The sequence below is a fragment of the Callithrix jacchus genome, chromosome 6 (assembly GCF_049354715.1).
Source record: "Callithrix jacchus isolate 240 chromosome 6, calJac240_pri, whole genome shotgun sequence".
NCBI classification, from domain to species: Eukaryota; Metazoa; Chordata; class Mammalia; order Primates; family Cebidae; genus Callithrix; species Callithrix jacchus.
Window position 1 is genome coordinate 137,830,891 of NC_133507.1, and position 23,480 is coordinate 137,854,370.

Consider the following 23,480-nt stretch of genomic DNA (forward strand, 5'->3'; position numbering starts at 1 on the left):
CTCCCAGGCCTCTGCCGTCTCTATTAGATCCTATATGGCAGTAGACTCCAGAGGACTTGGGATCTCTCTCCTTAAAGGTGACTGCAGCTGTGAATCCAGGAACACAAACATGCTCAGGTAGATTTTTTTTTTCAGACAGAGTCTTGCTCTATCACCCAGGCTGGAGTGCAGTGGCATGACCTCAGCTCACTGCAAACTCTGCCTCCTGGGTTCAAGCAATTCTCCTGCCTCAGCCTCCCCAGTAGCTGTGATTACAGGTGCCCACCACCACACCTGGCTAATTTTTTTTTTTAAATAGAGTTGGGGTTTCACCATGTTGGCCAGCCCAGTCTTGAACTCCTGACCTCAGGTGATTGGCCTGCTTCGGCCTCCCAAAGTGCTGGGAATTACAGGTATGACCCACCACACCTGGCCTCAGGTAGACTTTTATATGGCAAGAGCATGCTCTTATCACTGTTGGAAGAAAGCCATGCTACAAAAGTGAAATAATAACCAATGCTTTGGGCTCACACATTTTTCCAAAAGTACTCTGTAATGGGTTGAACAGTTTCTCTGCAAAAGATATGTCCATGTCCTAATTTTGACCACGTCAAAATTTTGCTATAATTTTGACGTTATTTGAAAACAAGGGCTTTGCAGATAGAATTAAGTCAAGGATCTTGAGATGAAGTCATCCTAGGTTTTAGAGCAGACCCTAAATCCAATGACTGGTGTCCTCATAAGAGAAAAGAGAGGGAGATTTGAGACACAGAGGAAAGACACATTGGAGATGAAGGAGGCAAAGACTAAAACTGGGCAGTGACAAGCCAAGGAACACTGGGAGCCACCAGAAGCTGGAATCAGTGAAAGGATTCTCCCCTAGACCCTGTGGAAGCCAAAATCTTGATACAGAACCTCAAACCTTATACAGATGATTGATAATGTGACTACTACATGACTCAGTCCTAAAATTGGGGACAACAGGAGAAAACAGTGAGTAGATGATTCAAAGATTGAACAAAACCTTTGACTTTCTTTGGGACTAAAGCCTGGGTTAGGATCAAGCCTGTGTGAGAATCAGGCCATGTGTCCTCTCTCCAGACGCAGACTTGTTCTTAAGCTTCCTTCCATAAAAATGATCCACTCAAAATTATTCACTGCTGAGGCAGCCCTGGACAGAAGAATTAGACAAAGGTCAGGATTCACATATCCTGGGTCTTCAGGTTCCTTCCCGGCACTATAGCCAGCCTCACGGCTCTGTATTCCATGTCAGGTCAAACAGTGTCAGCTAACACAAGTCCACAGGCAGAGGACAACCAGGCCTGAAACAACCCTTCAAGATCATGATTAAAGTCTGATCTTCTTATTTGACAAAAGAAGAAACCATGTTCAAGGAAGTTAGGAGACCTCCCAGAATCTCAAAGCTGGCTAATAGCTGGGACTAGGAATCTGGTCTCCTAACTCCCACTGGGCCTGGTTCACAGAGCCATGTGTCTTCCACATCTAGATGAAAAACTTGTAACAATCAAGGAATAAAAAAGGAAAGGAGAAGGGAGCCAGAATGGGCAGGGCTGAGGCTAGTGATAGCCAGTAATTTCTAGTATATAAATACGATGCTACTTTTGGAAAGCATCTGGTAGTTATCTGAATGTTCTGCAAGGTAAGGCGTGGACTTTGAAGTCAGACAAACACAGATTCAAATTCTGGCCCTCTTTTTTTTTTTTTTTTTTTTAATGTTCAGAGGTACAAATACAGGTTTGTTACGTAAGTAAACTTGTGCCATGGGGGTCTGTTGTACAGATTATTTCATCACCCAGGTATTAAACCCTGTACCCATTAGCTATTTTTCCCAGTCCTCTCCCTCCTCCCACCCGCCACCTTCTGAAAGGCTCCAGTGTGTGTTATTCCCCTCTATGTGTCCATGTGCTTTCCAACTTTCAGCTGTGACTTTGAATTATCTAAATTCTTTAAGTCCTGGGTTCCTCATCTATGAATGGAGAGATAACATATATGTCATTTGGTCACAGTGGCAATCAAATGACAAAGTGTGTAAAGAAACCTCACACAGGAGCCTAGATGCCAGTATGCACCATGTTTAAGAAAAATAAACACAGATTCAGTATAAAGGTCACCACTGGAGGTGACAGCTGGATGCAGCTACGGAGAAATATGTGGGTGACTCAAATCTATCTAAAGTTTTCTTTCTTAATGTGAGTACTAGGTATATGGTATTTGCTTTATTACTCTTCACAATGTTTTGCCTTAAATACCATTTAATATGTTACACATAGAAAGCAACTGATAAATGAACAGTTGTTATAATTATTATTCATCAAAAGTATGAGTCAGGTGCAGTGGCTCTCGCCTGTAATCCCAGCACCTTGGGAGGCCGAGGTAAGCAGATCACGAAGTCAGGAGTTTGAGACCAGTCTGGTCAACATGGTGAAACCCAGTCTCTACTAAAAATACAAAAATTAGCTGGGCGTGGTGGTTTGCACCTGTAATCCCAGCTGCTAAGGAGGCTGAGGCAGGAGAATCACTTGAACCTGGGAGTCGGAGGTTACAGCAAGCCGATATCATGCTATTGCACTCCAGCCTGGGCAACAGAGCAAGACTCTGTCTCGGGAAGAAAAAAAAGGATTTATTCAATTCTTATTCAACGTAGAGCACTGTGCTGGGCACCACAGGGGACACTAAGGTAAGATTCAGCCCCCTCTCATTTCACTGGGGCTGTAGCACCCACCTCATAACTGTAATACTAAGCAAAATGCAGTAAGTGACCTGAGGGGTAAAAATAAAGAAATGAGACACCATAACTTCTTGGGGAAACTTTCTTTCTTTTTATTTTTTTAAGTCAGAGTCTCACACTGTAACCCGGGTTGGAGTGCAGTGGCGCGATCTCAGCTCACTGCAAGCTCTGCCTCCCAGGTTCAAATGATTCTCCCGCCTCGGCTCCTGAGTAGCTGGGATTATAGGCACCCACCACCACGTCCAGCTAATTTTTTGCATTTTTAGTAGAGATGGGTTTCATTATGTTTGCCAGGCTGGTCTCGAACTCCTGACCTCATGATCTGCCTGCCTCGGCCTCCCAAAGTGCTGGAATTACAGGTGTGAGCCACCGCATCTGGCCAACTTCTTGGGGAGACTTTCTAAGGCTTCATCAAAAAGGTAGCTACTGAAAAGACAGTCTTTAAAATCCCAGCAGAGTTTTAAGAAGTAGAGAAAACAAAAAGGTATCTCTGCTAATGATTATGGCACTGACAATGACACCAGGAAGAAAACCCACATGATGAGGCTGATCACAGACAAAGAGACTAGAGAAAGCAAAATCAGAGAAGCAGGGCAGCAGGAAATGCGAAAGAAAGGATGAATAGTCTGCACAGAGGTATTCCATGTACACTGAGAAAAGAACATCCAATTTCTTTCTCTTTCAAGAGAGCAATTTTCAAGAGAGTATCTTTCAAGAGTGCAATTTTCATGAAAATACACAGGGGGCAGAAATCAGATTTCATTGCCTGGCAAACAGTGGAGCCCAATAACTACTCACTTAATAAATGGATGCTATGCAAATAGGTTTGCAATCCTTCAGTCCCATCTTGATCATCAGCATTTAGAGCTGTGCTTTTCAAAGGGTGTTCCTAGACCACCTGCAGCAAAACCACCTGGCATGTTTACTGAAATGCAGAATTCCAGGCTCCATCCCAGACCCAGTGAGTCACAATCTTTAGGATGGGTCCCAAAAGCTGCATTTGAAGCAAATTTACCAGGTGATTCTAAGTGGGGGGAAAAAAACAAAGGTGAAGAAGGAGGTCGGGGTACAGTTTACTATTCTTTAAAGACATTTGTGCCTTATACAAAGAACAACGGAGAATAAGAGTTGAAGGGCAGGACCATAGCAAGATGAATTTTTAGTTGGGGGAAGCCTCAGCAGATTTCTAGAGAAAGGGGAAAGAAAAAAGAAAGAAAGAAAGAAAGAAAGAAAACTAGCAGGTCAGAGAGAAACAGAGATGCAAATCAGAAAAAGTGGGCCACGCATAGTGACCCATGCCTGTAATCCCAGGATTTGGGGAGGCGAAGACAGGCAGATAACGAAGTTCAAGACCAGCCTGACCAACATGAAGAAACCCCATCTCTACTAAAAATACAAAAAATTAGTTGGGCATGGTGACGCATTCCTGTAAACCTAGCTACTTGGGAGGCTGAGGCGGAAGAATCACTTGAACCTGGGAGGCAGAGGTTGCGGTGAGCTGAGATCGCACCATTGCACTCCAGCCTGAGCAACAAGAGTGAAACTCCATCTCAAAAAAAGAAAAGAAAAGGCATTCCCCCTCAGACATGGTTCCAGAAAAATCAAAAAAGACCAAGGTCAAAAACATCAGTGGCATTGGCAATCTGGCAAATGAGCTGGGACCAAGCATTGTTTTTCCGGAATGAACAAGAGTCCCTGGTGCATTCTGGAAAAGGACTGGGGTGATCATGCACGCAGGTGACAAATGTCTTCCCTGACTTCACCTCTTCCAGGCACTATTGCCTTAGGGAGTGAAAACATGGAAACCATTCTTTTAAACAGTAAAGAATTTGGTTTGAGAATAAAAGATATCTGAACAAAACTTTTTTATAGATGGAAAAAATGACATCAAGAATGATGTTCTTAATAAAATAATAATTTGGACCATCTTCCCACATGATTTTACCACATCAAGATTTCAAACTAAGCTGGGCGTGGTGGCTCACGCCTGTAATCCCAGCACTTTGGGAGTCCAAGGCAGGTGGATCACGAGGTCAGGAGTTCGAAACCAGCCTGGCCGACATGGTGAAACCCCATCTCTACTAAAAATACAAAAATTAGCCGGGTGTGGTGGCACATGCGTAATCCCAGCTACTCAGGAGGCTGAGGCAGGAGAACTGCTTGAACTTCGGAGGCGAAGCTTGCAGTGAGCCAAGATTGTGCCATTGTACTCCAGCCTGGGTGACAGAGCAAGACTGCGTCTCAAAAAAAAAAAAAAAAAGATTACAAACCAGTCATTTTTGGATAGAGTACACCAGATCCTCAAAAAGTTAGATATACTGTTCCTATACAATCCAGCAATTCCACTCCTAGGTATTTACCCAAGGGAGCTGAAAACGTACATCAATACAGAAATCTGTATGTACCTGAATTTCACAGCAGCACTTATAATAGTCAAAACGTAGAAACAATCCAAACGTCAATCCACTAATGAATGGATAAACAAACTGTGATATAGTCATACAGTGAAACATTCAGCCATAAAAAGAAATGAGGTGCTGGCACATGCTAAAGCACAATGAAATTGACACCATTCTGTGAAGTGAAAGAAGCAGATACCTAAGGCCGCATATTGCATAATGCCACTTACACAAAATGTCCAGAAGAGACAAATCTATAGAGTCAGAAAGTAGACTAGTGGTTGCCTGAGTTGGGGCAGAGAGAGAGGGAAGGGTGACCACTAAAGGATGTGGTGTTTCTTTTTGGGGGTGATGAAACCTGCTGGAATTAGACAGTGGAAACGGTTGCTCAACTCTGTGAATATACTAAAAACTACTGACTTTTAGTTAATTTTAAATCAACTAAAAAAAAAAAAAGTTTTCAGATCCAACCTTCACATGACTTGTATAGGATAGAATCTGCAGATACCCATATACGCACATGCCACTGTTCCACATACCCATTAATAAGATATTCTTCCCAAATATTGTTAGATGGAAATGGTGCCAGAATGACACTAAACCACATGAGACCAGTCCACTAATATCCACATGCTCAGAATAACAATGATAATAACTAGAATTTACTATTTGTCACACTCTATACTAAGCACTTTATATGTATTATCTCCTTTCATCTCTCACGGCAACCTTTTGAAGTATGTACTATTATCATCCCCATTTTACAGATGAGGAAATTGAGGTACAAGTAATTTTAATAACTTGTGCCAGGTCACTCAGATGGGTGAGCAGACTCATTCCAGGCAACCTGATTCACAAGCACTATGCTATTCTGCTCCAGTTGACCTTGGGGCTTCTTAAAATCACATGCAAAATTCACTAACTTTATTCACTGGATATAAGCCAAGACAGGAGAGTGTCTAGATTTTAAAACAATCAGAACTATTACCTGAAACAGCAATCCTGGACAGAAACCTGGAAATACTCAGGCCTCTGAGGATGAAACTAAGCTCGTCTGTATTTCATGTTACTAAGAGCCCTGAGCTTAAAATTCTAGATTGTAGTTACTCACTACATATTAGATTAGAGATAGATTATTCCATTTCTCCCTACCCACAATAATCTAAAAATCTAAGTGGGAGTGCCAGCAACAAGAGCAATAAAAAACACTGTGTATTGTGTGTATGACTTTATATGTACGTAATATACATGAGCCACATGTTTATATACATGTGTGCTCACCAAACAGCAAGGAGTAGATGGTCATTTCTAAGTCCTAAATCCGAGAAGAGGAAGATAAATAAGGGCAAAGTAATCAAAGAAGACTGATTGAGAAGGCCTTGAAAATAGCTTTTAGGAAGGAGGGGCAAGGATAAAGGTCACCACTTGAGGGAGGGTTGGAGCGAATGAGTGGATTATTCCCACGGCCTCAAGGAGTGTACACTGTTTAATGTACTAGAAAATCAGAGTGGACAGGCAGGAAGAGGTTATGTAAGATCTCCAAAGTCAAGGGGGTGTTTGGACATGATAAAGTAAGAAAAGGTTAAGTCATTCCGTAGAAAAAGTTGTGCAAGCTGCATTACATGTGTTGCCTACTTCAAAAGAAAGAAACCCTGGCTTTAGTGTCTGCTTACTCAACCCTGGAATTCCACCTGAAGTACTGTTTCCTAATTCCATTTTAAATATTCTGTTTCTATCATGTCTACCCCTGAGGCATGACCTAGTCCAACCTCTATTTCAGCAAACTCAAGATAGAAAATCATTGCTTAAAATCACAGCCCTGAACAAAACTGAGGTGGTAGTCTCTTCACAAAGCCTCTTAGCTTATTGCTAATGAGCATTTCCTCACACTTCATAGCTTAACCTGTAATGAATCAACATCCTAGTGAATAGGCTGCCCCTTGATGAAACATGCATTTCTTATGTGAAAAATATTTCCTTGTACTCAGTCACTGGAATCGTTTACTTTGAGTAATAAAACTGAATGAGAAATAGACAACTTTTTTGCTGAGTGACACAGAAATCCACAGTCGCCCGTTTCACTGTAATATACCGATTAAATCCCCAGTTACAGTTGCATTATATCAGACTCCTATGGAAACTTCTGACAAACTTCTCTCCCTTACTTCCCTGCCCAGGCAGGTCACCTGAATTCTTGGCACTTGGCATAGTCATCCAGCTAGGTCTTAGGTGTCTCCGAAGATTTCTGCTTTTGGGCAAAAATCTTACTCAAGGAACAAACCCAAAACATCCCATAAGGAACCAAAGGGCTGAAATGGTGCCTCCGCGTGCCCTTACAGCAAGCCCACCTCCCTAATCACACACGCACACAGGTGTCCACACTGCCGACGGCCGGCGGCGGCCCAAGTAAGCCCAGATCCCGGTCCGCGCGGCGCACCCACCTGACCAGGGGCTCCTTCTCAGGCAGAGCGCGCTCCTCCAGACACTTGCACCGGCAGCAGCACAGGTTCCTCAGCCAGTCCCTCAGCCCCATGGAGAGCGAGGGCCCCCACCGACGCCGGGAGCCTGGGAGCGAGTCGCCGCGGCGGGAGATCGAGGCTGAGGTGCGGCCACCGGGCCGGCGTCCAGGTGCTGGGACAGCGGCGGCCCGAGCGTCGCGGGCAGATCCGCGCGCATCACGCCGCGGCCGGGGACGCGGGCGAGGGCTGCAGGCCGCGCGCCCTCCTCTGCTTGCGTTTTGTTTGGGGCGTGAGTTTTCTTGGGGCTTTTTTTTTCCCTCTCTTGTAATTCCCCGACCGCAATTTGGGGCGCATGCGTCCCCGAGACTCCCCGCTGTCGCCCTCTAAGGGGGAAGCAGGGACTCCGGCAAGTCCGCAAAATCCCAGGGCACCGACGGCAGGCGGCCGAGCTGGGGAAGGGCGGGGAGGGGAAAGCCCTGGAGCCACAGAGCACGAGGTTCGGCTGAATCTATTCATACCTTTTATTGGCTTCACTGCTCGAGGAAATTAAAGATCCTCCCTCAACCCCACACGCCTTCAAAGCAGAGTTTTGGGAATGTTTTTGACGTCAGCCCCACACAGAGTAAAAGTTAGCAAAAGACCATGGATTGATGCAGATAGACGTTGGGTTTTTTTTTTTTTAAAGTAATACACTCACAATGATTTGAAAACTTGTTTTCAAACCTCCTAGTCCTTAAATAGCCCCTATATGTGAGGCAACCACTTGAGAGTTTCCAGAGCTGTTTATTTATATAGAGTGCATTTATTTGTGCTTGTACAAACTTGTTAATATATGTGTATATCCTTCTCCCTTTGACCCAAACAGCGGCACACTTCACACATTTCTGCACCTGGCTTGTTCGGTTCAGCGTATCATGGAGGCTGTCCCACGTCCGCGCGTGGGTATCCTCCTCTCATTTTAACAGTTGTATGCTAAGCCGTTTTAAGGATGCCCCCGTGTTAATTACCCAGACCTCTATTGATGGACATATGGGTGGATTCCAGCTTACGTTATTAATGCTGCAGTGAACATTCTTGAACCAACGTATCTGCACACATCTGCAAGAATATCTATTGAATAAATATTTGGCAGTTGAATTGCTGGGTGGTTGGTAAGATGCTTTTTAATTTTGATGGATCTTGCCAGATTGCTCTCCAAAGAAAGAATCCGAATTTGCACTCTGACCAGCAACATATGAAAGTATCTACTTTCCTGTGCCCTCGCCAAATACAAGGTACAATCTAAAGTTTTGTCTTTTCCAGTCTAATTTATTCAACAAATATTTATTGAGCATCTCATCTGTTAGGTGCCGGGCATTTTCTAAGAGCTGAGAATGCAACAGTGAATGAAACAAACACAAATCTTTACTCTCATGGAGCAAACATTCTAGTGGAGAAGTCAGACAAATAAAACATTATTTAGTATGTTAGGAGCTGATATGGACTATGGAGAAAAATAAGGCAGGGAAGGGAATAAGAAGTGCCAGGGAGAGCCAAGTGTGTGTGTGTGTGTGTGTGTGCTCATTGGGATGAAGGGAAGCGGTGCCTGCACTTTTAAATAAGGTGATCAGGGAAGGCCTCGCTGAGACTGTAACATGTAAGCAAAAACTTGAAGGAGGTGAGCAAGCTAGCCATGGTACCACCAGGAAGAGTATTTCAGGCAGAGTGAACACTATGGGCAAAGCCCCAGAGGAGAGAAAATAAACTATAGTGTTCCTGTATGGACTCCAGGGGCCCTAGAGAGAAGGGGGCCATGAAAGAGGAAGAGTCATAGGAGATAGTTGAAGGTGGGACGTTGTAGGACATTGACTGCAAGGACTCTAAATTTTGTTCCACATGAGCTGAGTAAATCTTCAGAGGTTTTTGAGTAGAGAGAATGATATGGTCTGACCGAGATGGTAACAGACTCCACTGGCTGCTGTCTTGAGAAAAACTTAAGTGTCAAGGATATGCAAATGAAGGCCATTCTAATGGTCTAGGTGACAGATGACAGTGGCTTAGACCAGGGTGGTGGGTGATAGCAGTTGAGATGGTAAGGAACAGCTAGGAATTTGAAGGTAGAGCCAACAAGATATGCTGGAGGATTATAAGTAGGGTGTGAAAAGAAAGAAAAAAGTGAGTCCCAAGTTTTGGATTTATAAACATGGAGGCTGAGTCTCCACTGGCTGAGATAGAGGAGTGTGGGAGGAGCCAGCTTGGAGGGGGAGGAGGAGGAGCAAGAGCTTATGAAGGTGTCAAACTCATGGGTTGTGTATTATTTTTAAAAGTGTCTTACTACACACGGGTTTGTTCTGTTCCAGCTACAGTGTGAGGCTGAAGGGACTTATCAAGCACATATTCATTGAGAGGCTACTAAGGGATAAGAAAAAATAACAGAAGGTCCCTGCAGCCTCTGGCCTAGCTGGGGAGACAGGATATGGACCCATCATAAAACATTAACAGGATGTGACAGAGTACCAGCTGTCACCAGACAGCACAGGACTGTGGTGTCAAGCCCACACTATGCCACTTATCACTTGCACCTGGTGCCAGAATGGAGGTTGAGTGTGGTTTTAGAAATCACACTTCCTACTGGCTGGAAAATCCCCTGATAAAAATGACTATATGCTGAAATTGGATTTTGGATTTTGAGATAACCCACCTAGGTTCAAGTAGAAAGTGGGTATAGGAGGTTCCCAAAATGTGAACTCAACTAGCAAGAAAATGAAATCTAGGGACTGACAGCTACTAGTAACCACTGGAGTTGGATTTGCTGAGAATGGAGAAACTGGAACATTCAACTCCTAGAAAAGAGAGTGCTCTGCCCCATTACTAGCTCTGATTTTTAAACATGTCACCTAATTTTTATGAACCTCAGTTTTCTAGTCTGTGAAATGGAGGTGACAAGTCTTACCCTATTCAACACAGTTATGAGACACAAATGAGATAGTTTTAAAACCTTTCTCTCTGAAGAAATATCAGAATTCAATATTATTAATCATATTCAAATAATGGAGGTCCGTTAGGGGAAATGTCTGCTCTACACTACTCAGCTTGCATATGACATTTGTACCTCTGCAGTATGCAGGCATCTTTTATGCTGTTTGTTTCAGACAGGATATTTATAGAAAGCCACGGAGCAACATTTATTTAACAGACTTGATCAAGAGGTTACTGTCCTGCCTTACTACGGATTACATCTAATGTCTGCCAACTCTAACAATTACTAACATTCTTTTAAGATTAATTTTAAGTTGTCGAACTTCTAAATGAAATAGTCCTTAAAAATGTTGGAATATTACAGTACAGCTTTCCTCTATCGACTATCTACAATCCTAATCACCTTTCTACCTCCACCCCCTACATCACCCAGGGTAACCATTATTATCAATATGGTACAAACCTTTTTCTGGACACATATACACATATGTGTACTTGTGATGTACCATCATTGTGTGTGATGTTATTATCAGTAGTGAGTTTTGTTTTGTTATCTAAAAGGCATGCATGCATCTATTTGCAAGCTTTTTCTACTTAATAATATGTCTTGGAGAGCAATGCTTGTTAGTATACATACTACTACCTCGTTCTTATTAACGGATATAAGTATTCTGTTTATTAGCCTTTTAGGGATTTTATCTAAATGTTTTTCTTAGCATTCATCTTCCCAGAATTTGAATACCTTCATGATTTCCTTGTTGATAAATTAGAATTTTGATAGGAATTAAAACATGACCAAACTCTCCAGTTTCACATTCAGATGTGGTAGCTGAGATCACATTTTGGCAATCCCATTTCCTATTTCAGATATCATTCGCAGGGGAGCAGCAAGCTTCCCCTTTTTTAGAGTGGTGCTAGGTGGTTCCTGCTGCCTGAGTTCATGCCGACACTGCCGACCACACGCAGCAGCATCTGACTTTTACCCAGAGCCCCCGGGCACCTGATGTCTAGGGAGTAAGCAGTCCCCTGGGGCACCTAGTGACTCACAGCCCTATCAGCTGCTTGTTTCCAAGGCAGACCTTCTGGCTGCTATTTTCAGATTTCCCCATAGCAGGGAAAACTCTAGAGTCTCGTTTGAAAACAACTAGCACAGTTTGAAGGCCCCTCTCTTTAAGAAATTTTTGACGACTTCTGAGAGTTGGAGGAAAAGATATAGGGAGGAAAAATTAGAAACTCAAAACATTTAAGCTCCGGCTGGGCACGGTGGCTCATGCCTGTAATCCTAGCATTTTGGGAGGCCAAGGTGGGTGGATCACCTGAGGTAAGGAGTCCAAGACCAGCACGGCCAACAGAGTGAAACCCTGACTTTACTAAAAATAAAAATTAGCCAGGAGTGGTGGTGCGTGCCTGTAATCCCAGCTACTCAGGAGGCTGAGGCAGGAGAATTGCTTGAACCCAGGAGACAGAGGTTGCAGTGAGCTGAGATCACACCACTGCACTCCAGCCTGGGTGACACAGCAAGACTATCTTTAAAATATATATATATACACTCCAATGCCACATCATTAACACATTCCATGTGCTTAGATAACATAGCATGAGTTGGTATCATTCAGTTATTCATTCTACAAAAATGTATTGAGCCAGGCACTGGGAATACAATGGTGAACTAGAATGTAGGGTCCATTCATGGAGGCAAAGACTTTGTTTCCTTCTTTGCAATATCCCCAACACCTAGAACACCACGGACCTTGCCATACCACAACATCTAGAACAATCCATGCACATAGTGGGCACTTAACAAATGTGCCGAATATATGCAAGAAAACAGAAAAAGAGCTATTTAGTGTTTGCATGGAGAGTTATGTTTAATTCTGAGGAGTCTATTTATGAGCTGCCCAAATCCAGCAGAGAAAAACTAACAAGTACTGTCTTCCTTAGAGAAAAAGAGAGCTTCTGAAACAAACCAGTACTCTGAGCCAAGCATCATCACTCACCCCAAGTGATCCAAGACAGAGAAGCCACATCAGGGAGTGACATGACTAATGTCACCGAAGTAAATCCAGCCAAAGGTCCTTAAAGAGTCTCTTGTTTCTGCATCTGTAGTATCCCTCACTCTGCCTTTTGATAATAGCATTTTATTTTCCTTTGAAGAGCACCCCGCTCCCAGTGCCATAGGTTGGCTATAACAGTGAAGGAACCCTCCATCCCGCACCCCAACCCCCAACAAGAAAAGAACGTGTGACCGAGAAATTGACATGTGATCAGATGAGCCAATCAAACACTCGTTCTATAATTTGCATCTTAAGGACAAAGACTCGAAGTTGGAAAACAGCTGGAGTTGAGGCATGATTTAAAGAGTAACATCTTGAAGAGCAGGCTTAACCACAATCGCTCCAGGCTTTAGATGCTTAGAGCTTTCCTGATCTTGCATTTCTGAAACAACGTCTATTATTCCAGCTCTTTAGTGTTCCCATCATTCTATGGGTTACTCCATAACTTGTCAATCAATACTATTTTTTTTCTTTTTTGGCTTAAGTTAACCAGTGTTAGAGTCTGTTGCTTTCAGAACTAACCCCATAAAGTCCCCTGAAGTGGTTTAAGGGGCAGGAAAAGGGTAATTATGATAAGAGAGAGAGCTGATCCTGAAAGAACACAACCCTCTTTTAGGCAGGGTACAACACACCGAAGTTTGACTTAGTCAGGTGAGACCTTTATTTCTGTTTCTCTGCTTGGCTTTGCCTTCCTGAAGAGAAACAGACACCATCGGTCTGTTTTTATCTGTCCCATAATGCAAATGACTTTCTAAATTTTCAAACTATTTTTATTGGGTGCAGTTTGTTGGTCAATTTCACTTCCCTCCCTTCCCCAAAACATATACTCTAGAAAACCTTAATAGGCATAATCTTTGCTTACTCTTCAGTCCCAAGCAACAAACATATCTCTACTTCTCCTCAAAATTCAGTAGAGATTATTCTTTAGGCAACTTCATACTCAGGAATAATTCTGCCCTTTTAAGAAGATAAAGTATTTTTTCCCAGGGAGAAAATAAAACACATAAGCTGAGCTGGAAGAGGCAGAGCATGGTAAGATGTTCTTCCTCAGAAAGTTTGGCTCTTTCAGCCCTTCTATGAAGGGATTCTAACTCTGTTGTGTGTCTAACACCTTTTTATGTAGATAGTTATGACCTTTATCCTCTGGATATTAATCATCTCCTAATTAATGACAAAAAACATCACTCAAACTAGTTTTAGCATAAGGAGAAATGTACTGCCTCAAGTAACTAGAAACTTCAGACATAATGCTAGCTTTAGACATAACTGGATCCAGGCACTCAAAAGATAAAGACTGGTCTTGGCCGGGCACAGTAGCTCACACCTGTAATCCCAGCTGTCTGGGAGGCCGAGGTGGGCAGATCACGACGTCAGGAGTTCCAGACCAGCCTGACAAACATGGTGAAACACCACCTCTACTAAAAATACAAAAGTTAGTCAGGCGTGGTGGTACACGCATATAATGCCAGCTACTCGGGGGACTGAGGCAGGAGAATCACTTAAACTCAGGAGGTGGAGGTTGCAGTGAGCTGAGCTCGTGCCACTGCACTCTAGCCTGCGCCACAGAGCAAGACTCCATCTCAAAAAAAATCAATATTGTTCTCTTTTCATCTCTGAGCTCTGAGTTATGGCATTCTCAGGCTCCCACTAGGCCTGAATTGCACCCCCTTTTCTGCTTGTTGTCTTAACAGAAAGAAGATAGCTCCTTCTCAGACAGTTGATCAACAGGCCCAGGCTTGACTCTTCTTGGCCCTAATGGAACCAATTGCTCTTCTCAGAGGGAGGAAACACATCTACCTAGCTGGTTCTAGTCTCATGCACACCCTTGCAGAGCTCAAGTGAAGAGGAACTGGGGAGACAGGAAAGGTAAGCCACTCTCAATTGGGAAAGCTCTCGTTTCCAAAGGAAAATCAACTGGAAACACAAAAAGGGAATGGATACTGGCAAGGCCGAAGAAAACATCCACTGCACTTGGTAATGTCAGCTGCTGATGCACTAGTTTAAACACAGTATGTGTCTCCAAGGAGGACTGCCATCCAGAATGGACAGAAGGAACCCCACAAGGAATAGTCCTGTCAGCCCAAAGCCCTGCAAAACATACTACGGAGATTTCTGCAAGAGGAACATCAGACTCCCACTGCGTCCCTTAAAAAGTCAGATAGAAACCTGGTGACCTCGCCAGCAGCTACTCCCCAAAACCAAACAGACAGAGAGAAATCATTTCACCGAATGTAAGGGAACTCTCAGCTGAGACTGTCAGCAGAAGCAGAGTTTCTCAAAGAGCGATGGTCCTAAACACCAACCCTAGAATCCCTAGGGATGTTTACTGAAACTCCAGATTCCTACACCCTATTTGATATCATCTGAATTGTAAATTCTTTGGTAGGGGCCCAAGAATCTGTGTTTTTAATATTTGTTAGGCTTCAGGGGTTTTCTGAGATCTGGTCTCACTCTGTCACCCAGGTTGGAGTGCAGTGGCGCGATCTTGGCTCACTGCAACCTCCGCCACCTGGGCTAAAACAATTCTCTCATCTCAGCCTCCCAAGTAGCTGGGACCACAGGCATGTACCACCATACCCAACTAACATTTGGGGTTTTTTTGTAGAGATAGAGTTTCACCATGTTGCCCACGCTGGTCTCTAACTCCCGAGCTCAGGCAATCCACTTGCCTCGGCCTCCCAAAGTGCTGGGATTACAGGCATGAGCCACTGCGCCTGGCCAAATCTGCATTTTTAAAAGGCTCCCAAGCAGGGCAGGAACTAGAATGAGACAAATGAGGAGGTTTAGAGTGCCACAAGTAAAGAGGCACTCACTTTGGGGGCCCATTCTGCAACTGTACAACCCCAAAAGTGAGTGTCTCCTTTAATGTTGTTCCCTAGGACCCACCCTCGCCTCTCACCCTCTCACCCCTGTTCCAGAGGCATGGGAATTCTAAGGCATGTCGAATTTATGAACCACTGGCAGGATGGCTTAGAGCATGGCCTTTGGCATCACAGTGCCTCCCTGTGGCTGCTGTCAGGACTGGGTAAAATAATACACAGAAAGCATTTAGGACAGTTTCACGGGAAGCACTGCGTAAACGTGAGCTGCAATTATTAAGTATTCATCCTTTAGTCAGGCTCGACCCCATCACCTTCCATAGCCAACTATGACCATCTGAAACTATTCAACTCAACAAGTCTTTATTATCAACCGTGTAAGCATGGCACTGTGGAATGCAAAGATGAAAAATAAACAGTATTTGGCCAGGTGCAGTGGTTCACACCTATAATCCCAACACGTTGTGAGGCCGAGGCAGGTGGATCACCTGAGGTCAGGAGTTAAAGGCCAGCGTGGCCAGCATGGTGAAAGCCCGTCTCTGCTAAAAATACAAAAATTAGAAAAATCAGCTGAGTGTGGTGGCAGGTGCCTGTAATCCCAGCTACTCTGCAGGCTGAGACAGGAGAATCGCTTGAACCTGGGAGGTGGAGGTTGCAGTGAGCTGAGATCGCACCACCGCACTCTAGCCTGGGTGACAAGAGCAAAACTCTGTCTCAAAAAAAATTAGTTAATTAATAATAACAGTATTTATCCTCAGAGTACTACCCAGAGCCAAAAATAGAAAATTATAAAACTCAAATGTTCTGTATTCACCTGTGCCTTGAGGCACCCATCCTTCAGTTCCTACCATGTTCTCTTCCCCTACCTCACCCACGTCTTTCCCATGATTAACTATGCTGCCATCTCTAAGCAGATTCTTTTTTTCTTTTTTCTTTTTTTTTTGAGACAGAATTTTGCTCTTGTCACCCAGGCTGGAGTGCAATCCTGCAATCTTGGCTCACCACAACCTCTGCCTCCTGAGTTCAAGCAATTCTCTTGCCTCAGCCTCCCGAGTAGCTGGGATTATAGGCACCCACCACCATGCCCAGCTAATTTTTGTATTTTTAGTAGAGACAGCATTTCACCATGTTGACCAGGCTGGTCTCAAACTCCTGACCTCAGGTAATCTACCCACCTCACCCTCCCAAAGTGCTGGGATTATGGGTGAGAGCCCCCAAGCCTGGCCATCTAAGCAGATTCTTACAGCTAACTATGTTGTCATCTCTAACTAGACTCCCATCGCTAACTATACTGCTACATTGAACAATATTCCCACTTGAATTATATCTCCATCTCTAACTATACTCCTATATAGACTCTATTGTCACAGCTAACTCCCCCGCCATAACAAACACTTTCCAGATACCCCGAACAGTCTCAAGTCTCAGCCCTGGAGACAAGATTTAGAATCCACCCTCTTCCTTCCTCCAGAAGACAAGTCCCTCTACAATTCCAAGTATTCTGTGTTCTCCAAAGTCTCTCTATATTATACCTAACCAAAATTAAACATAAGCCTGGACCCAGCTCTTTCCAATTCAATTAAACTCTAAGAAGCATGTATTAAGCACTTGCTCGATGCAAGGTGACTCGAAGTTACAAAATAGGAGAAAAAAAATGCATCAAAAACTGTAGTAGGAGAAAAGCTGAGCATCATTCACATTTGCTATGAAAGGCCACCAAAGGCTTGCCTGAACTTTAAGCCCAGATCCTACCCATCTGAGTGTTAAAGATAACTGAATTTATGCCTGTGGGTTTTTAGTTCACTACTCCTTTATATGGTTTCTTTCTCCACAACACGCAGGAGATACAGCAATAGGCCAGAACCCTGCAACTCTCCCAGACAAGTTCTACAAAAGTAAAGGCAGCAGATAGACTTCCCCACAAAGGTTTTATACAAACCTTCCTGTAATCCTCCGTGCTGCCACCTCCTGGCCTTCCACTGTAAATTCACTGCAGGCTCTTGGGAGATGCAGCTGAGGATCTCAAATAGGTTCTAAAGCTTTCTTTTACTCAACAGATGGAAAGTTACCGTGGCCACATGCCTGTATGAGCCTAGAGCTTAAAGGGCCATAGTAACATTTGAGTGGGAGATTTAAACTAGTTGTAAACCAAAATCTTAACCTGTTGGGGCACTGCTAAATTGAGCAGTAAGTCCTCTCTTCTCTTGGCTACCACGCGCCAAATAGCATTGATTATTGTATTCCTATTTCATTTCATCTTAGTAAGAATTGGTATTTAATTTATCAGCCTGAAAACCATGGGAAAGTGTATAGGCCACTACATATATTTCTTAAATAATATAAGGGAAGAAATTTAAATGAACCATTAAAACTTGTTTTTACATTTTATTTCTGTGTGTGAGATGGGGGGTGGGTGGGAGGCTCACTGTGTTGCCCAGGCTGGATGCAGTGGCACAATCAAGCCTCACTGCAACCTTCGCCTCCGGAGTTAAAGTGATTCTCCTGCCCTAGCCTCATAAGTAGCTGGGATTACAGGCACCCACCACCATACCCAGCTAATTTTTTTTTTTTTTTTAGACAGATTCTTGCTCTGTAGCCCAGGCTGGAGTGCAGTGGTGTGATCTCCATTTACTGCAACTTCTGCCTGCCTTCCAGGTTCCAGTTCAAGCAATTCTCCTGCCTCAACCTCCTGACTAGCTCGGATTACAGGAAAGTGCCACTATGCCCAGCTAATTTTTGTATTTTTAGTAGAAATGGAGTTTCACCTTGGCCACGTTAGTTTCACCAGTTAGGTCTTGAACTCCTAACCTCATGATCCGCCTGCCTCGGCCTACTAAAGTCCTGGGATTACAAGCCTGAGCCACCTTGCCTAGCCTTTTTTTTTTTTTTTTTTTTTTTTTTGAGATGGAGTTTTGCTCTGTCACCCAGGCTGGGGTGCAATGGTGCGATCTCTGCTGACTGCAACCTCTGCCTCCTGGGTTCAAGTGATTCTCCTAGCTCAGCCTCCTGAGTACCTGGGATTATGGGTACACACAACCACATCTGCCTAATTTTTTGTATTTTTAGTAGTGATGGAGTTTCACCATGTTGGCCAGGCTGGTTTCGAACTCCTGACCTGGTGATCCACCTTGCTTGGCCTCCCAAAGTGCTAGGATTACAGGCGTGAGCCACCATGCCTGACAACCCAGCTAATTTTAATTTATTTAGTAGAGACAGGATTTCACCATGTTGGTCAGGCTGGTGTCGAACTCCTGACCTCAAGGGCTCTGCTTCTGCCTCCCAAAGTGCTGGGATTACAGGTGTGAGCCACCACACCTGGCAGTTTTTACATTTTCTTTATTTTATCTTTTATTTATTTAAATAAATCTATCCTGGAATCAGCTGGATAACATAGATTAAAAGAGTAGTACAAATCTCAAGAGAAAGAACTGCCTTTTGTTTGAGGAAATGCATTAATGGACCATTTTGGCTGCAAAAAAAATCCTCTCAGATAAACAGGCAAGCAGGGAAGAAAAGAGAACCTTTTTTTTTTTCTTTTTTGAGAAGGAGTCTTGCTCTGTCGCCCAGGCTGGAGTGCAGTGGCACAATCTCAGCTCACTGCAACCTCCACCTCCCAGGTTCAAGGAACTCCCTGCCTCAGCCTCTTCAGTAGCTGGAATTACAGGCACCCGCCACCACAGCCGACTAAATTTTGTATTTTTTTTTTTTTTTTTTTTTGAGACGGAGTTTTGCTCTTGTTACCCAGGCTGGAGTGCAATGGCGCAATCTCGGCTCACCGCAACCTCCGCCCCCTGGGTTCAGGCAATTCTCCCGCCTCAACCTCCTGAGTAGCTGGGATTACAGGCACGCGCCACCGTGCCCAGCTAATTTTTTGTAATTTTTAGTAGAGACGGGGTTTCACCATGTTGACCAGGATGGTCTCGATCTGTTGACCTCGTGATCCACCCGCCTTGGCCTCCCAAAGTGCTGGGATTACAGGCTTGAGCCACCGCGCCCGGCCATAAATTTTGTATTTTTTAGTAGAGATGGGGTTTCACCATTTTGGCCAGGCTGGTCTTGAACTCCTGACCGCATGATCCACCCGCCTCAGCCTCCCAAAGTGCTAGGATTACAGACGTGAGACACAGCGCCTGGCCAAGAGAGCCATATCTTTCTGTATGGTAATGGAAAAAACTGTGGGTCAATGTAAGGAACCGGGAATGGGAAGAAGCTGGAACAGAGAAGATGAAGCAGGGGAGAGAGAGGTACCAGAAGAATTGAAGCAAACCCTTCTAAAGGAAGGTGGTAGTCAGCCCCGCTGTGACAGAACAGTACAACACCCAGCACTTAGACGAGGGAGAAGACAGCCTTTCAAATTGATAAGTGCTTAATGTCAAATATTTTGCTTGACCAAAGTAGAGGGCCCTTTCAAGTCTATGCCATGAGTACCCCTTTGAGTTGCTTTGTGGAGTTTAAAATGTAAGTCTCGATCCCTACTGGGTGGCAGTTGCAGAGGCGGCGGCAGAGCCGGCCGGGGCTGAGTGCTCGGTTGCAGTGGCGCGGAGGCTGTCTCCCTGGTCCGCCGTGGTCCCCGCCTGTCCCGCCACAGCTGCCATGGCAGGAGCCGGAGGCAGCGGCTGCCCCGCGGGTAGCAACTACTTCCAGTGGTGCTTCTCTCAGGTCAAGGGGGCCATGGACAAGGACGCGGCCGAAGAGAATACTCCGGGTTACACAAGTGGACGTAATGAGAAATCAAACTGCCAGAGTCCCTATCCTCACTGAATTGAAAAATCCTTCCAGCATTCACTTAATTGAACAGCTTGGTGGAATGGAAGGGTCTCTCCAAGAAACAATCCTGCATCTCAGCACTGCCTTTTCTACAGGCACTGTTTTTTCTGGCAGCTTCTTGGATTCTCTCCTGGCCACGGCCTTCTACAATTATCATGTCCTGGAATTGCTTCAGATGCTGGTGACAGGAGGAATAAGTTCTCGGCTGGAACAACATTTAGATAAGGATAAGGTCTATGATGCGTCAGATAGCTGCACGGTGCTCTTGTCTGGAAGAAAGCGGTGTAAGCTGGGGCTTCTGTCTTTACACCAAACCATTTTATTAAACGTTCAACCAAGAGACACCTTTGGACAGCTGTTCTGTGGCTCATCACATCTTTTTGGAATCCTGTGTGTTGGCTTATACCGAATAGTATATGAAGAGGACCTCAACCCGGAAAACAAAAGGGGAATGTGCTAGACTGGAAAGCACCATCCACCCATCCAAGCGTAAGAACCAAGGCTACTTTATCCAATGTGAAAGAGAATTCCAGAGCTCAGGGTCCACAGTGGCAAGGAAGGGTACATGGAAAATAAAGTACTATGTAACAATAAGGAGGGCTGGGTATAAACAAGAGGGACCTGAATAATTATGGTCTAATTAATATTGGCCATGTAAGGAGAATGGAGTTTCTGTCCCCTAATAAAAATTGAAATGTGGAGCTAGATTTTAAATCAGCTCCACATTTCAATTTTGTAATTTACTCCTCATCGATGTCTGTATAGCTTTCTAAAGCTGAACGCCACCAGGCACATTAGAAGGAAAACCTCAGACAAGGAGGTTTATGATGAGGACTTCTTCGCATATTCAGAGCCACTCTGTACCTGCCCATATTCTTCATGTGCTCTTCACTTGCTCCTTATCAATCATCTCCCGAGATGGTAACTCTGAACAAGGAAAATAAAAATGGAAGCATGCCAAAAAAATAAATAAATAAATAAATAAAATGTACATCTCTAAGCTCCACTCTCTCTTCCCATGCCGAGCCTTGCAGGGTCTACTCTCCAGGTTTTCAACTTAGAAAGGCCTTGTCACTTCAGACAGGGAATTTAAATTGAGTCACCTGTACCTATCTCTCATATCTTTCCTTCATATCCTATAAGAAGACCAGGTGCCAGCAGGGCATGGTGGCTCACGCCTGTAATCCCAGCACTTTGGGAGGCCAAGGAGGGTGGATCACCTAAGGTCAGGAGTTCAAGATCAGCCTGGCCAACATGGTGAAATCCCATCTCTACTAAAAATACAAAAATTAGAGCAGTAAGATCCAGCGAGGAGCCCAAGATCGAGCGCGCAGCCGGAAGCTCGAGCCGCCTCCGCCGCCAGACCTCACCTCGGCTGCCGCAGCCGCGACCACCAACCACGCTAACTGCCAACAGCCACCGAAGCTCCGGAGGAGAGCGGAGGAAGACGCATGAGCGAGGCAGCCGAGGCTACCACCACCACCACCACCACCATCCTCCCGCATGCTCCGGCGGAGGCGGCTGCCTCGGGTCCCCAGGACCCCGCACCCAAGAGCCCGGTGGGCAGCGGTGCGCCCCAGGCTGCGGCCACAGTGCCGGCCGCCCTCGTCGCAGGAAACCCTGGTGGGGACGTGGCCCCCACAGCCACAGGCACCGTGGCGGCCGCCTCCTTAGCCACCACTGCCGGCATGCGAAGACGTGGAGAAAAAAGTTCTCGCCACCAAAGTCCTTGGCATTGTCAAATGATTTAACGTCAGAAACGGATATGGATTTATAAATCGAAATGACACCAAAGAAGATGTGTTTGTACATCAGATTGCCATCAAGAAGAATAACACATGGAAATATCTGCACAGTGTAGGAGATGGAGAAACTGTAGAGTTTGATGTGGTTGAAGGAGAGAAGGGTGCAGAAGCAGCCAATGTGACTGGCCCGGATGGAGTTCCCATGGAAGGGAGTCGTTATGCTGTTGATCGGCGCCATTACAGACGTGGCTACTATGGAAGGCGCCGTGGCCCTCCCCGGAATTACACTGGGGAGGAGGAAGGGAGCGGCGGCAATGAAGGATTTGACCCCCCTGCCACTGATAGGCAGTTCTCGGGGGCCCAGGAATCAGCTGCGCCACCCCCAGTATCGCCCTCAGTACTGGCAGCAGCGGTTCTCGCCTTACCACATGGGACAGACCTTTGACAGTCGCTCACGGGTCTTACCCCATCCCAACAGAATACAGGCTGATGAGATTGGAGAGATGAAGGATGGCGTCCCAGAGGGAGCACAACTTCAGGGACCGTTTCATCGAAATCCAACTTACCGCCCAAGCAGGGGACCTCCTCGACCACGACCTGCCCCAGCAGTTGGAGAGGCAGAAGATAAAGAGAATCAGCAAGCCTCCGGTGGTCCAAACCAGCCGTCTGTTCGCCATGGATACAGGCGTCCCTACAATTACCGGTGTCGCCCACGTCCTCCAAATGCTCCTTCACAAGATGGCAAAGAGGCCAAGGCAGGTGAGGCACCAACTGAGAATCCTGCTCCAGCCACCGAGCAGAGCAGTGCTGAGTAACACCAGGCTCCCCAGGCACCTTCACCATCCGCAGGGTGACCTAAGAATTAATGATGATTCAGAAATAAAGGAAAAAGCAGGCCACAACCTTACCAACACCAAAGAAACATCTAAGCAATAAGGTGGAAGACTAACCAAGATTTGGACATTGCAATGCTTACTGCTTTCTTTAAGAAACAACTGCAGGGAGGACTCAAGATGGTGCTGTGAGAACAACCCAGGATTGAAGCTCTCGGTGAATGCGCGGATAGGTGAGTCAGAGCTGCATTTCCAGACTGATCTTTGTTGCCCACAGAACGGGGAAATTCCCAGGTATAAAGGAGATGCGGGACGCCAGGCAGAGGTTTTGGCTGGTGCAGCCGGCAGCCGCGGTGGCGGCGGCCGGCCCTACACAGCGCTCCGCACAGGGCTCGCTTGTCCGGGTGCCCTGTTGAACTGGCAACCTGAGACTTCAGAGGGCTGAACTTGAGACTGAACGGGACGTGGACAGTGGGCCAGCCCAGGGGATTGCAGGGACACAGCGTTTGGGGTAGCGCAGTGGGACGGACAAAACGGCGATTCCAAAGGCTCCTGGTGGAGACGTTCCCTGAGACACTCCGTGGGGGAGGGGCATCCACCATTACCAAGGCAATCCGCCCCTACTGAGATACACACCCACTGCTGACGCAGCCTGCCATTGCTGAGGCAACCCGATACAACAGAGAGACTCCGCCGCAGGGCGTAGCCGGAGACCGCA

The 23,480-nt window shown here is 45.4% G+C and overlaps 1 protein-coding gene and 1 pseudogene across 2 annotated transcripts in view; one reads left to right on the forward strand and one right to left on the reverse strand.

Moving 5' to 3' along the window:
* The window catches only part of MREG (melanoregulin), a 74,371-nt gene extending 66,416 nt beyond the window's left edge, over positions 1-7,955 (reverse strand). For both annotated transcript variants that reach the window (XM_035305628.3, XM_002749760.6), the window contains exon 1: positions 7,569-7,955. In XM_035305628.3, the coding sequence (XP_035161519.3) occupies positions 7,569-7,660 (92 nt within the window). In that variant the 5' untranslated portion in view covers positions 7,661-7,955. The remainder of the gene's footprint in view (positions 1-7,568) is intronic.
* A 13,590-nt stretch (positions 7,956-21,545) lies between these two features.
* LOC100409023 (Y-box-binding protein 3 pseudogene) lies at positions 21,546-22,879 on the forward strand (annotated as a pseudogene).
* The last annotated feature ends 601 nt before the right edge of the window (positions 22,880-23,480 follow it).